At 35.9% G+C, this 14,117-nt stretch overlaps 2 protein-coding genes across 7 annotated transcripts in view; one reads left to right on the top strand and one right to left on the bottom strand.

The window, feature by feature from the left end:
* Positions 1–5,915: 5,915 nt before the first annotated feature.
* Positions 5,916–8,756, top strand: nkx6.2 (NK6 homeobox 2). Its single transcript, XM_027174842.2, has 3 exons — positions 5,916–6,774; positions 7,223–7,395; positions 7,861–8,756. The coding sequence occupies exons 1-3, from the start codon at positions 6,360–6,362 to the stop codon at positions 8,107–8,109; spliced, it is 837 nt and encodes a 278-aa protein (XP_027030643.1). The 5' UTR covers positions 5,916–6,359; the 3' UTR covers positions 8,110–8,756.
* Positions 8,757–10,620: 1,864 nt separating this feature from the next.
* LOC113660971 (inositol polyphosphate-5-phosphatase A) overlaps positions 10,621–14,117 on the bottom strand; it is a 140,425-nt gene continuing 136,928 nt past the window's right edge. For 4 of the 6 annotated variants that reach the window (XM_047812068.1, XM_027174839.2, XM_027174837.2 and 1 more), the window contains 2 exons: positions 12,825–12,861; positions 10,621–12,589 (listed from right to left, as the gene is read on the bottom strand). In XM_047812068.1, coding sequence (XP_047668024.1) covers positions 12,540–12,589; positions 12,825–12,861 — 87 coding nt within the window. In that variant the 3' untranslated portion in view covers positions 10,621–12,539. Of the gene's footprint in view, positions 12,590–12,776; positions 12,862–14,117 lie in introns of all 6 variants that reach the window. The other 2 variants (XM_047812069.1, XM_027174838.2) reach the window with 1 other exon arrangement.

Below are 14,117 nucleotides of genomic sequence, written 5' to 3'. Positions count from 1 at the left end.
ATTCTTTACTATTCAAGGCATTGTTTTAGACATGTTTATGACCTATGAAAAATCTTTAGTGAGGATAGCTATATTTTGTGTATTTGAACACACAGACAGCATTGGGGTATTTTAAAACTGGGTGGCTATAAAAGCCTGTACATAACCCCTGCTCCCATAAGACATACAGTTTGGCCCATTTGTGCAACAAGAAGAGAATTTCTTTCAGTTTTAGTCAAAGGTTACTGGATTAAGGTTAAGGATTTGCTAATAAGTTTTAAAAGTTTTTTCTTTCTTCCTTGTTTTTATCTTCTTGGTTGTATCTGACTAATGAAGCCATGGTCCACAAAGAGAATTACAAATCATGCACAGGATCTCTGCTATTGTTTAGGAGAAGGGTACAAAAAACTGCAAATTCTAAAAAGCCATCGAAAAGAAGTGGAGAAAATTGGACATCACAATGACATTACTTAAAACATAGTGTATAATATAATACCAGCATGTAGTAAATAAATAAAAAAGAAGAAAATGTATGGAGATCTACACCAACATTAAAGATGAAGCAGGAATATCAGGTTCAAAAGCTGCAGATCTTTGTTAGACAGTAAAAGACGAAGAAACATTTTCACCTTTAACAACCCAAAGCAGTGGTTATAAACAGAGGAATGACTTAAAAAATAAAAAAACAGATTAAAGTTTTGGAATGGTCCAGTCATATAAAAATAAAAGTTTTGCCAGAGTACTGAATTAAAAGCATTTGTAATATGATGTTTTTGATGACCCCCAACTCCATAGCTGCCTCAGCTGACTGCCAATACTAGTGACCAGCAAAGCTTAAAAACTCTTTAAAATCATTTTTTAGTCATCACATATTTCTATTTCATCACATGTAAAGAAACATTCATGGTAAAGAAATATTTGCTTACAGAAATAAAATGTGATTGAAGGAACATGGTACAATATGTGCAGATTTTCTGTTTTTCCATTCTCATTAGGTCCATCTGATTTCTTCTCATCAAACTACGGTAGAAAGAAAGAAAGAAAGAAAGAAAGAAAGAAAGAAAGAAAGAAAGAAAGAAAGAAAGAAAGAAAGAAAGAAAGAAAGAAAGAAAGAAAGAAAGAAAGAAAGAAAGAATTCTTTCCCCAAAATATTTCTATTTGTTTCTATTTTGCTTGAATTTAAAACAACCCAGAAAAATGTATTTATCTTATAAAGATAAACAAAACAAACATTACTCTTATACTTTATACACACACACACACACACACACACACACACACACACACACACACACACACACACACACACACACACACACACACACACACACAAAAATACCTCACATAAAAATTCAAGGTGATTGCTGCCATCAAGTGGTTGATATTTTAACCTTTCCCAGGAATAGTTTCTGAATTTTTCTGTTATACAGTTCACAGTGTCTAACATAGTTATTGGCAGAGTACTTTTATTTAATTCTGCCCACTTTAACATTTGCATACAAAATACATTCAGGAGGATTTCTCAAAGTCACATAGTGTTTAGGCAGAGCTGCATTTTTGAACCATGTCTAAAGAATGACATGTTTAATTGCTATGTCTGGGCACTGGGTGGCACTATAACACAAGTAAACCTCCGACTGCTCATTGGCTGGAATTTTACAGTCAACGATATCTTTAACATAATAATAATACTAATAATAATAATAATAATAATAATAATAATAATAATAATAATAATAATAATAATAATAATTTTATTATTATTATTATTACTATTTGATAAAGTTAAATTGATTAAATGCAAACAAATAATATTTTTATTTAAAGTTTTTTATTTTATTGTTATTAAAATTAAGATTAGATTCCAGGTGGTATTATTTTTAGACATAGTAACTTTAGTAATAGTAGGTGCAGTATGTATCACTATAACAAAATTATTTCAGACCCTGGAAGTCCCCCAAGCCAACTTTTAGATCCACTAGGGAGATTACACAAAATACATTAGACAAAAGGAAATACATTATAATGTAATGTAGCAGCTGTGTCTGATTTTTCAGCCGATGGCCGCATGGACACTTTCTGTATACAAGATGTCTTTAATTCATGTGCCATTTGGCAAATGCTTCATTCTAATGAAATTTCATAATCAAAGAGGTAAATAAAAGTCTGTAATTAAGATATTTGTTTTAAATAAACTTCACTCAACACCAAAACAGCCCAGGCCTAGTATAAGGCGACTAACATATGAGAAAGTCCCAGAGGGTTGGCCTATGCTTATCATAATTTTGGTAAACACCAGATGGTAGCCAACACCACACAAGAGTACATGTTACATATGTTAAAGATGCAATAGGGTACAATCAAATTTGCACAATTTATTTAACCTCAGATGTAGTTCTGTTGATCCACCCTGACAGCTTATATTTACATTTACATTTATGCTATTTGGCAGATGCTGTTATCCAGAGCAATGTACAAAGTGCTGTAAAGTCTCTATCAGTGAATACACTGGTTCACTAGGGCACAGATTAAGCATAGCATCAGTCTAAAAGTTTCTTAGCTAAGTCAGGAAAGCTTATGATCGCCCAGTAACATCACGCTAGCCGCATGCAAGTGCATTTACCATAGCATACAGTATGTCACATTGCATTATTTTAATCTAATTGTAGGGGATACAATGAGGTTGCATTCCTGAACTGTAATCTACTGCAGTCTACTGCAATCACCTGTATAGTAATGTATTGTGACTCATTGCCTATTATGTTAGATTGTTCTTTCAAACTTTTACATTTAAATTAATTTTCTTTGGTGGATTTAATGACCGGTTTGCCCTCCCAACAAGCAACAATGTTAAAAATCCCAAAAAAGATTTTAGTACTATTAGTAATATTCATTATTATTTGTTTTTATTCCAGTATTTATTTTCATGGGGTTTATGACGTGAAAATTTGGACAATTTGGACAGCGTTCAATATTTGCTATGATCGCATAGCCATTAGGGAAGACTTTTACCACTGGGTGGCTGTAAAAGCCTGTCCATGACGGATACGACCCACTTTTGCTTTGCAATATATTTTGTAAGTGCGAAAAACATGTACTCTTGCTTCTTACCTTGGTGGTAGTGATGTTACCTGTAGTGAAACCAAGCTCTTAGAAAAAAACCTCGGGTGTTGTTTGGATGGCAAAGCCTTTGTTTAGGGTTATGCAAAGAGCTACTAAAGGTTCCCCGAATATACAATCCAAAGAACCCTTTACGGTTTTAGCCGTTCAGATTAGGAACCTTTATTTCCTAATAATGCAATAGTAATATTGCTTTTGCAATTAATTGATGTTTTATTTTATTTTTAAACATGTTTTATTAGGTTGCTAAATACATATCAAATCAATGTTCTGGGATGTAGGAATGCAGATAGAGATCTGAGACAAGAGAAGAGTCATTCTAAGATTATTAGCTTGACGCGAGGCAGCCAGACACGAGGCCTCTGTCTGTGGACAAAATCAATAACTGTCACTGTTATTTAGGTTGTTTCTGAGTAAAGTAAATCATCACCCCTTGTGCCGTAAAAATGCATGCATTTCTTGCATATATGTTTTAAGACTCTCTCTCTCTCTCTCTCTCTCTCTCTCTCTCTCTCTCTCTCTCTCTCTCTCTCTATATATATATATATATATATATATATATATATATATATATATATATATATATATATATATATATATATATATATACACATTTAACGCTTAATTAAAGAGTAAAGGAGGAAGAACGCTTTTTGAGATTTGTCTTAAAATATATATATATATATATATATATATATATATATATATATATATATATATATATAATATACAATTAGACAATAGACAATTAAATAAATATATATCTTATTTATAGCGTTTTTTTAAAAACATTTTTGAATTTTTTAAGACATTACTCTGTGTTATCACGCGTTAAATGTTTTCTCAGGCATTTTCAGCATTATAACTTATTTTTGTATATATTTTGTCACATTTTAAATACTACTACTACTACGTATAATAATAATAATAATAATAATAATAATAATAATAATAATAATAATAATAATAATAATAATAAATAGAAATAAAAATATCCACTGAGACCACTCACTGAAACCAAAAGTAGTTTATAAAATGTTAATAATGTTAAATAATAAGAGTTCAGGTGAGCAGTGTTCACAGAGATGATTGGATTACCCTATCCATAAATGCACGGAAAGTAAATCCGTTACTGGGTTTCATTTTCTGTAGAAACTATCTGAACATGAATTGAATACGCTGAACTGCGCGTCTGTTGTATGCATCGTGTGTGTGTGTGTGTGTGTGTGTGTGTGTGTGTGTGTGTGTGTGTGTGTGTGTGTGTGTGTGTGTGTGTGTGTGTGTGTGCGCGCGCTTGTGTGTGCGTTTGTGTGAGGTGAAAGAGAGAGAGAGAGAGAGAGAGAGAGAGAGAGAGAGAGAGAGAGAGAGAGAGAGCTGTAGTGTTGAATGGTAGCAGATGTGTTATCATAGGGATTTCCTGCTCCTGTTTGTCTCGTTGATTGATTGTTAGATTTCAGGAGCTCCAGCCTCTTTAAATGTACAGTTTAAATACTGGGCTCACAGCTAAAGCCATGCTGCTGACCATACATGCTAACAGTACCGATATTACATCTAATCAAAATCAAATCAAATCAATGAAATCAAAATTAATCAAATCAAATCATGATATTTACATTTACCTTTACAGCATTTGGCAGACGCCCTTATCCACGTACAAAAGTGTTTTTAAGTCTAATATGATTCCTATTTGTGAACCAGTAAATTGGCATATATACATTCCCATAATATTTATTTTTTCCATAATATAAAAAAATCCCCTTTTAACTAGGCGACATTTTTTTAAAATAATAAAACATTATTACACACTATTTTCGAATAATTTAAGGCATTTTATTTGCATGCTATTTTGAGTATCACATACTATTTGTTACATTCTTAAATGTTTTAAATTAACACTTTAACACTCAAGCATGGCCAATTATCACTATTTCATTGGTAAATCACATTCTTATTAGACATTAGTATTTAAATCGCCATCTGCTCCATTTAATAAAATAGCCTATTTTTATAGTTGTTGTCGTTGTGTTTGTTGTCTATCAGCGTATATTCTTCTTCTTCTTCTTCTTCTTCTTCTTCTTCTTCTTATTATTATTATTATTATTATTATTATTATATGCTGTTGTTGTTAGTGAACCAAAGTATTAAATATACAAAAATTCTAAAAAGTTTAATAAATGCTGCACTACAGCTAATAAAGCTAACTGGCATACAGCATAGCTAATGGGATTTTACGCATGTTTACGCTTTGGGATGAGAAAGAAACAATTGGTGTCAATAAGCCTTAATTAATGAAGCAAATGTTCCGAGGAAATCTCAGTAGGTACAATTACTCATTGCTGACTAGACTGGATATCAGTTTTGATCCAGAACAAAATCTTTGATAGCCATCAACAAGAAGAATCAGCTTGCTTTGACACAAACCGATGCAAAAAAAACACAGAAGGGTTTGCTTTTTTATTTGACATCTGTAATGAAATCATTCCATTTAATTAAACATTTGTAAATAGAGTTGAAAAAAATCCCAGCAAACAAAAAAGAGCTGAAAATGCAGTCTCCTGCTTACTTCATTAGCACCAGTAAAATGGTCACACAGCACAGTGGTATCGAGGTTAATGTACTTACATTGTCAGTTGTAATGGGTCATAGAGTAAATGTGTCTTTTTGTCAAATCTGGAAACAATGATTTTCTACAGTATGATGCGTCACTAATAGTGCTACAATAAGACCTTGATAGAGTGCAGCTTTGTTCAAGTGACGCGCACGCGGAGCGTCCCGCTGTTTGCCCTCCAATCACAGCGCGCCCTCACTTAGCCCCTGTCCAATGGGAAATACGCGCGTTCAGGTGGCTGCGCGGTTATCAGAGGCTCCGTCTCCTCGAGCATCATAACAGAGAGTCAATTTACCAAAGTGAGTCGAACAAATGCGCGCGCGCCATCAGACGCGAAATATATTACACACGACCTCCAACTTCCGACTGCGGAGCGGATTGTGGATCGGTGCACGCTCAGATAACACTTACTGAACTGCAGACACTTTTGACCGGGGACTCGCCCGACACTCGGGCATACATTTCTGTTGTTTTGCTTTATTTAAAACTTTTGTTTCTAGTCTGATCACCAGCACTTCGTCTTGGATAAACTTACACAACTTGACTTGAATTGTGGGCACTTGCAGTTGTCCCGCTGGCACTTCGTTTAGCCCTTTAAGGTTTTGTTTGGTGTTGAGTTTTTACGCGCTCACTCCGTGGTTCATGCACACAAATGTTAGCGGTGGGGCAAATGGATGCTAATAGGCAGAGTGCTTTCGTGTTGGGCAGCACGCCACTGGCTGCGCTTCACAGCATGACCGAGATGAAGAGCTCACTGTTCCCCTACACGCTGCAGAATCCCGCGGGCTTCAAGGCTCCCTCACTCACCAGCCTCAGCTCACAGCTCCCTCTGGGAACACCGCACGGAATTAGTGATATCCTGGGAAGACCGATCACCACGGCGGGACAACTTCTCTCCACCTTTCCGCGGATAAACGGCTTGGCCACGTCCGCTGGAATGTACTTTAACCCCGCTGCCATGTCGCGCTACCCGAAGCCGCTGGCGGAGCTCCCGGGCAGAGCGCCTATCTTTTGGCCGGGAATGGTGCAGAGTTCCCCGTGGAGGGAGCCACGACTACCGTGTCAGGGTGAGAGGACTAACTACCTTTTCACACTTTCTTACATACTTCCCAAAAAAATTAATATGCAAATTACACAAACTAATAGAGCGCACAGGAGTTTAGTTGATCGTTGTTTGGTTTAATTTTGTTGAGTAGAAATGCATTGCAAAATCCCCATCATTTAATTTACAAATAAACACAAACGAACGCTAAAAATACATTTATGTCAACTTTTCAACCTCACAAGAACGATAACATGCACATTTTGTAGCTGTAGTATTATTATAAGGCATATTTGTAATAAATGGGAAATAAGACCTTATAATACTAAAGTCATGATTTGTGATTGCTGTTCTATAAGCAGCCTTTTACACACAGTGGACAGGACTGATTCAAATCAAGGCCTCTAAAATTAACAACTTTTTAAAACCAAACTTACAAACCTAACTAAGACCCAACATTTTGTCTCTTTCAGCACAAGCAAATATAATGTTGGACAAAGACGGGAAAAAGAAACACTCCAGACCAACTTTTTCGGGACAACAAATTTTTGCGCTGGAAAAAACCTTCGAACAGACCAAATACCTGGCAGGACCTGAGAGAGCGCGTCTCGCTTACTCACTGGGAATGACCGAGAGTCAGGTCAAGGTACGGACAAGGCAAAAGTTTTTTAAGTTTTTTAATATTACTAATATTAAAAGTTTCAGTTAAAAATTGGCGTTAATGTCTTGGCGGCCTTTTAAAAAATACAAGCCTGCATGCAAGAATTAAAGTCACACTATTGAAAAATCTGTACATATTTACCCGAATAATAATAATAATAATAATAATAATAATAATAATAATAATAAATTATTTTTTAAGAATTATGATTATTATTATTATTATTATTGTTGTTGTTGTTTTGAAGTTGTAATTTAGAGAGCATGTAAATAAAGGTTTATTTAAAACACAATACCATAAAACTAATTGTGATTAGGCTTATATTATTAAATCATATATTATAATATTAATATTATATATATTTTTTCATATTTATTTATTTATTTTCTCTCAAACTCTCCGTGTAGAATATTGAACGTATATAACGTCATAATCTCTCTTCACCAACAGGTCTGGTTTCAGAACCGGAGAACCAAGTGGCGCAAGAAGCACGCAGCGGAAATGGCCACCGCCAAAAAGAAACACGACTCGGAAACGGAGAAGATGAAGGAGAGCTCGGACAACGAGGACGATGACGAGTACAACAAGCCGCTGGACCCCAACTCAGACGACGAAAAAATTACGAGACTGCTGAAAAAGCACAAGTCGGCGAGCCTGGCGCTTATGAGCCCGAGCAACAGCAGCTCGGACACGTTGTGATGCTGAGCACAGACTTTTCTCCAATAGCTGAGGAACATTCAAAAAAAACTTAAGCAGGGTAAACAGTGGGCCTCTGAGCCTCCTACTGCTGCCGCAAGCGGATCTCAGATGTATATATTTTCTACCGAGTAAATTATGTTATTTAGCCGCCAAATGGACATCACCACTGCGCACTCATCCTCTCCTGTGGCAGAAATCTCACTTCCCTTCTGAATAACCAAGTCTTTCACTACTTTTCCAAGTTTTACGACTATTCCGCATACAAGTCCACCGGCTGTAAATTATCATGTAAATAGAATTTGTTCTAACAGTTTTAACAGTAAGCTCTCCGGCCGGGTCTTTTCATTTAAAAGGACTTTAAGTTTTAGAGCTACCTCTGTAAAAACACATCCAGATGGAGGGTTAAATGCTGAATTAAGAGAATATTATTGCTTCCGTGCTGAAGTAAGAAAACCTTTGTATTATCAATAAATTATTTAACAAGCTTATGTTTTAAATATGTCTCAATAGAGTTCATTTCGTCATGTCTTCAAATGTTGGCAATGTAAATAGTTTGCCTTAAATCTAATATCACAAGAAACAGTAAGACTTAGTCATTGGACTTTTTGCTGTCTTTAGCTTTGGAAGACTATATAGATATCAGATATAACAATCGATAAATTAATTGTTGTAATATGACTCTATCAACGGCTGTTAAGTCACTTATTGCCCACAACTAAAGGGAATTAGCTTGTTGTATTTACAGTTTTTCAGATAATTAGTTCATATTAATAAATACATTATCGTGCAACAGGTGACACGTGGGAAAAGGTTTAATTTACAAAAGGTGAAGATGAGGCTGAATGTGAAGATGAGGCTCATTTGGAACCTGCTACACAAATGTGGGTATCTGGCTACAGAGGTGGATTTTAGAGTGAGCACTCAAGGCATGTGACTGCATGTTAATCTTAATGAGAGGGATTTAATCACTACAAAAGATATCACAATTATAGGTTCCATAATTATTTTAGAACTAATATTTGTTTAGGGTGCTGAACTTTAACAAAACCTACAAAATCATCATGATTTATTTATTGAAGAAATAAAATAAATACACATACTGAAAATTCTGCATATTCGTTTTCAGGAGATAGAAATCTAGGTGAACATTGCAGTATCTAAATGTAGTGGACTCTTTGTGATGCATCCAATTTGTATGGTCTGAATTCCCAGTGGACAATTGATACTGGATGCATCCACATCACATTATAACCCACAATGCAAAACATCCACGCACAATTGATGTCCACAACTCCCAAACTAAGTCACAACAGTGCGTTGAGATTTGATTCAGCACGAAATGGTCAAGATGGATACTGGAGCTGCCAGCGTTGCAAATAAATGTAAAAACTAAAGGCAACAGGTTTGTTGTAGGTTCAGTACAGACAAAAACATTTCGTTTTTCAACTCTATTTTTGAAGTTTCTGGCTGCGGGGTGACTCTAACCGTTTAACGGTGGTTGTGTGTGTGTGTGTGTGTGTGTGTGTGTGTGAGAGAGAGAGAGAGAGAGAGAGAGAGAGAGAGAGAGAGAGAGAGAGAGAGAGATTACTAACAATGTGAATTCAACACAGTGTTCCAGGGCAACAAATGACTAGGGCTTTACAGGTGAATAGATATTACAGTCAATCTTGGTTGATGCTGAAAATATTTGTATATTCGAACTTAAAAATATTTATGCAAATAAGATTAAATCAATTAAATAAAATTAAATGTGTAACTATAAAAACAAGTCTCGATTATGTTAGGATTAAAATGTTAAATTCACTGTGAAGACTCAAATACTTTTAGGACTATAGAACAGCTTATTTCTGTAAATATATTTATAGTTTACAAGAGTAAAAGTGATCGTGTTGTTTTTTATTTTATTTTTTTTTAATGGTAAGTATAAAAAGTGGAAATTCCACTAGAACATGCCTCTAAACAGGTGTAAGAATAAACATAACATTTATAAATAAATCTTCATTAATGCATATCAAGAAATTTAGATTTCCAATTTTAAGGAAACTTTTAAACTTTTTAAAAAGTACAATTTACTCTCGTGTGTTTCCAAGTGCGAACGAGGTTTATTAGGTTTCCAAAGCAAACTGACATGTAAATCATAATGACGCTGACATTTAGGAAACAATCATTTTAAGGGATAAATGACACGACGTGATTGCGGGAGGAGCTAATGGTTGTCAAACAACCATCCAATCCAAATTGCTGTGTTTAAGATATCGCGGTGAGTTATAATTTTAATACTTTTAATAACTTTGCGCATATATATTTGCATTTTCTATATTATATATATATATTTATAATATATTATCTATATTCTATATTACACACACACACACACACACATATATATATATATATATATATATATATATATATATATTTAAATTTATTTATAAAACATAAAACATAAAAACCAACTAAAACTATACTTGTAGTGTGTTATGACTGTGTGGCAGTAATGACAAACACTTGTTCAGTTCTAATGGTTTTATTGCTTGAAGGGGCCAGCAGGCCACCCATGGAGCTCAATCTCTATATGCTATTACATAGGGACATAGGGAACACACCGCATCACGTGACCGGCGCAAAGGGGAAAGGTTATTGAGCAGAATCCAAAATGGCATACTACCGTACTAAATAGTAGGCTACTACTAAACAGTACGTTGAAATTTTTGGCTGATAGAATACATTCGTGTCGTCTAAATAACGCCCTGTTTTCCCCCAAACGCTCACATTTATTAAATAAAGAGACCTGCAGTGTCGTAGGTTATGTCACATTTGAGTTAGAGCACTAATTTGACACTATTTAGTCTGCTATGCCAGTTTGGGAAGCCACTCTTACGACGACATGAATTCATTCTCACTTACGGTGATTCAAATGAGAAAAAAGGACATCCAAATATCAGACTACCTGCTGAACTATGTAGTGTACTAAATTAAAATCGTTATGAGGAAACGTCGGCCGACTGCTAATCGCCATTTTAAAGCTCTAACGAGCTGTGAAAGCGGATTAACGGTGAAATAGACGGAGCAACTCAGGCCGCGTCCCAAACCGCGCACTACACCACACTAAAGTGTGTTTCAAAACAGCCTAGCGTGGTATTTACTATCACTATTCGGTCCAATAGTGCGCGGTTTACAGCGACCGGTTTCCTCCTACCGACTGCACAAACTCTTAAACACACATTTGTCTGCTGTGTACAATACTTGGCACCATGACGCAGTAACAAAAGAAAACAAACAAACAAAAAAAAAAACAAACAAAAATCTTAAAAAAAAAAAAAAGTAAGTTTACATGTTTTAAAGATACCCAAGCCTATCTAAAATATCACATTCAGAACCATATTATTACACAGAAATAAGTTAGGATAAGAATAATAATGCATTAACCAAGTGAGACTGCTATATGAAACAATATCTTATATAGCTACTTGCATGGCCTATGACACTGGTTAGAATAGCTCAGATAGCTCAGGCTACGATAAAATCATATGACTGCAAAAAAAAAAGAAAAAAAAAAAGGTGCACTTCAGATGATGTGTTTTAATATATAACTAACTATTCAAACGTTTCAGCTGACAAGTGGCAAGTTTCTATCCACACCTCAGTGTAATCATTTTGGTAAGAATAATAAATTATCATCTCTTTAAAAAGTACAGTATATAAAATGAGACTTGGAGAATGGCAGAAAAATGGCACACGAGGCTCCCACATCAAAGCAAGGAAAGGAAATAAAGCAAACTAATGTCAATTGTTGAAATGAAATTAAATGAAAAATACCTAATCTAATCTGACAGAGAGAGAGAGAGAGAGAGAGAGAGAAAGAGAGAGAGATAGAGAGACTGCACAAGCTTGCCAAAATAGAAAGAAAACAGCACTAAAAAACATCAACACCACTATATAATTATCCAATGTACAAATAAACCTAACACTATACATATACAACATTTTTTTTTTGCATTGCACTTCTTAAAACATCTTACACAAGTTAGGAAGTATCTTTTATAATGTAGAGGCATATCTAAAAATCGTAAGTATTGTCTTTAAAATATGTAGTACTTCTGATTTTTCTATTAGAGTTTTGGAAACAAGGCTATGTCATATAAGAAGAGTTGTCCTTTAACTTGTTTGTCCGTGTGTTGGTGTTCTGGGAAAAGGTTGCAGGAAAAGTGTCCAACAAGAGAAGTGTGTGGTATAAGCTGTGTTTGTGTGCTTGACATTCGTGTGTGTTCCTGAATCTTATATCACGCTTGTGCACATGATGCCATATCTTTCGGTGTGATGGCTTGCACTTGTTTCAATACGACTGGTCAGTCCTGCTGAAAAGTCTTATCAGGGTTTTCTGAGAGTGTGTGTGAGAGAGTGTGTGTATCCAGCTGTCTCTGAGTTTCTCACAGGGTCTCTTGTGGTGAAATCCCCTCCATTCTTTGGCAGCATTTATCTAGACAACACACACACACGCACGCACACACGCCCACACGCACATGCGCCCACACATGCGCACAGAGAGAGAGAGGTGTCACACATGGTCATTACAAACTGCTTAAACGCTAATATATGGCGTGATTTAAAAATAAATAAATAAATAAAAATAAAATAAAAAAAATAATGAAAGAAAAAATATTTACCACATCACTGCATGACACAACACTTGTGCTTATTTGCATTAGGTTTACCTGCCCCTGTGGTTAATCGAAAGGACAGGAAAACAGGCTGCAAAACATACAGAAACACACACACACACACACACACACATAAAGGGATCAGTAACAGTTAAGTCAGATTTGACGCTTCAATGTGTGCACATAAGATACTTTCAGCTTTTCCCTATTTCCAAAGCAGAGGTGACTGTGCTGTTGATGGCTGTGTGTGGCTCATGCATAATTTCTGTGACTGTATCTCTCTCTCACACACACACACACACACACACACACACACACACACACACACACACACACACACACACACACACACACACACACACACACACACACACACACACACACAAATGTTTAACAAATAGAGAGCTCTGTAGTCTCCATGCACAATTTGGGCTCATATGTAACATTTTAACAGCTATATTTTCAATAAATATCAACATTTTGGCAAATTACAGTGTAACCATGTGCAAGACTATGTTCGAAAAACTTTTTGAAGTCCCAGTCAGCCGATAAAATATAAATGGCAGATGTTTAGGAGGTGAGTGTAATTCAGACTATATCATCAGGAAGACATAATGAGGTTAATCAAGCAGTGATGGAGATGAATCTTTTCTGTAAACTGTTTCTGCTTACCATTTGTTTTCCGTCTTTCTTTTTTAGGAAGCAAAAATGTTAAGCTTAACTGACAAACTCAATGTAAATTTGTTATATGGCAAATTAAATAAAGAAATTCAATTAGATTCACAATCCAACATTTACAACCATATATTCTCAGAGAAACACACATACCAGAAAGGCACACAGTACAACCTCCCAGTCAGGTACACATACTCCCTCCCAGTTAGGAAGACAGACACCCTCTCAATCAGGCACACAGTCTCCCTCCCAGTCAGACACACACGCAACCTCCCAGTCAGGCACCCACACAACCTCACATAGGCACCCTCCAAGTTATGCACTCAGAAAACCTCACAGTCAAGCACTCATTCTCCTTCCCAGTCAGACACACAGTATCCCTCTCAGTCAGGCTCTAAAGCTCTATTCCAGTCAGACCCTCAGACTCCCTCCCAGTCAGGGATACAGACTCCCTCCCAGTCAGGCACACTGGCTCTCATTCAGTCATGTAGACTCACTCCTAGTCAGGCACTCAAATCCCCTTCCAGTCATGTACTCAGACTCCCAGTCAAGCATACAGACCCCCTTCCAGTCAGGCACTCAGACTCCCTCCCATTCAGGCACACAGACTCCCTCCCATTCAGGCCCCCAGTCAAATACATAGACTCCCTTTCAGTCAGACCCTCAGACTCC

The sequence above is a fragment of the Tachysurus fulvidraco genome, chromosome 4, assembly GCF_022655615.1.
Source record: "Tachysurus fulvidraco isolate hzauxx_2018 chromosome 4, HZAU_PFXX_2.0, whole genome shotgun sequence".
Taxonomy (NCBI): domain Eukaryota; kingdom Metazoa; phylum Chordata; class Actinopteri; order Siluriformes; family Bagridae; genus Tachysurus; species Tachysurus fulvidraco.
This window is presented reverse-complemented; position numbering and strand designations above follow the sequence as displayed.

Excerpts from the sequence above, each read along its gene's own strand:
- nkx6.2 (XM_027174842.2), top strand. The coding sequence starts at position 6,360 with ATGTTAGCGGTGGGGCAAATGGATGCTAATAGGCAGAGTGCTTTCGTG. Across the intron at positions 6,775-7,222 it reads GCCACGACTACCGTGTCAGG|CACAAGCAAATATAATGTTG; the intron begins GTGAGAGGACTA and ends TGTCTCTTTCAG. Across the intron at positions 7,396-7,860 it reads TGACCGAGAGTCAGGTCAAG|GTCTGGTTTCAGAACCGGAG; the intron begins GTACGGACAAGG and ends CTTCACCAACAG.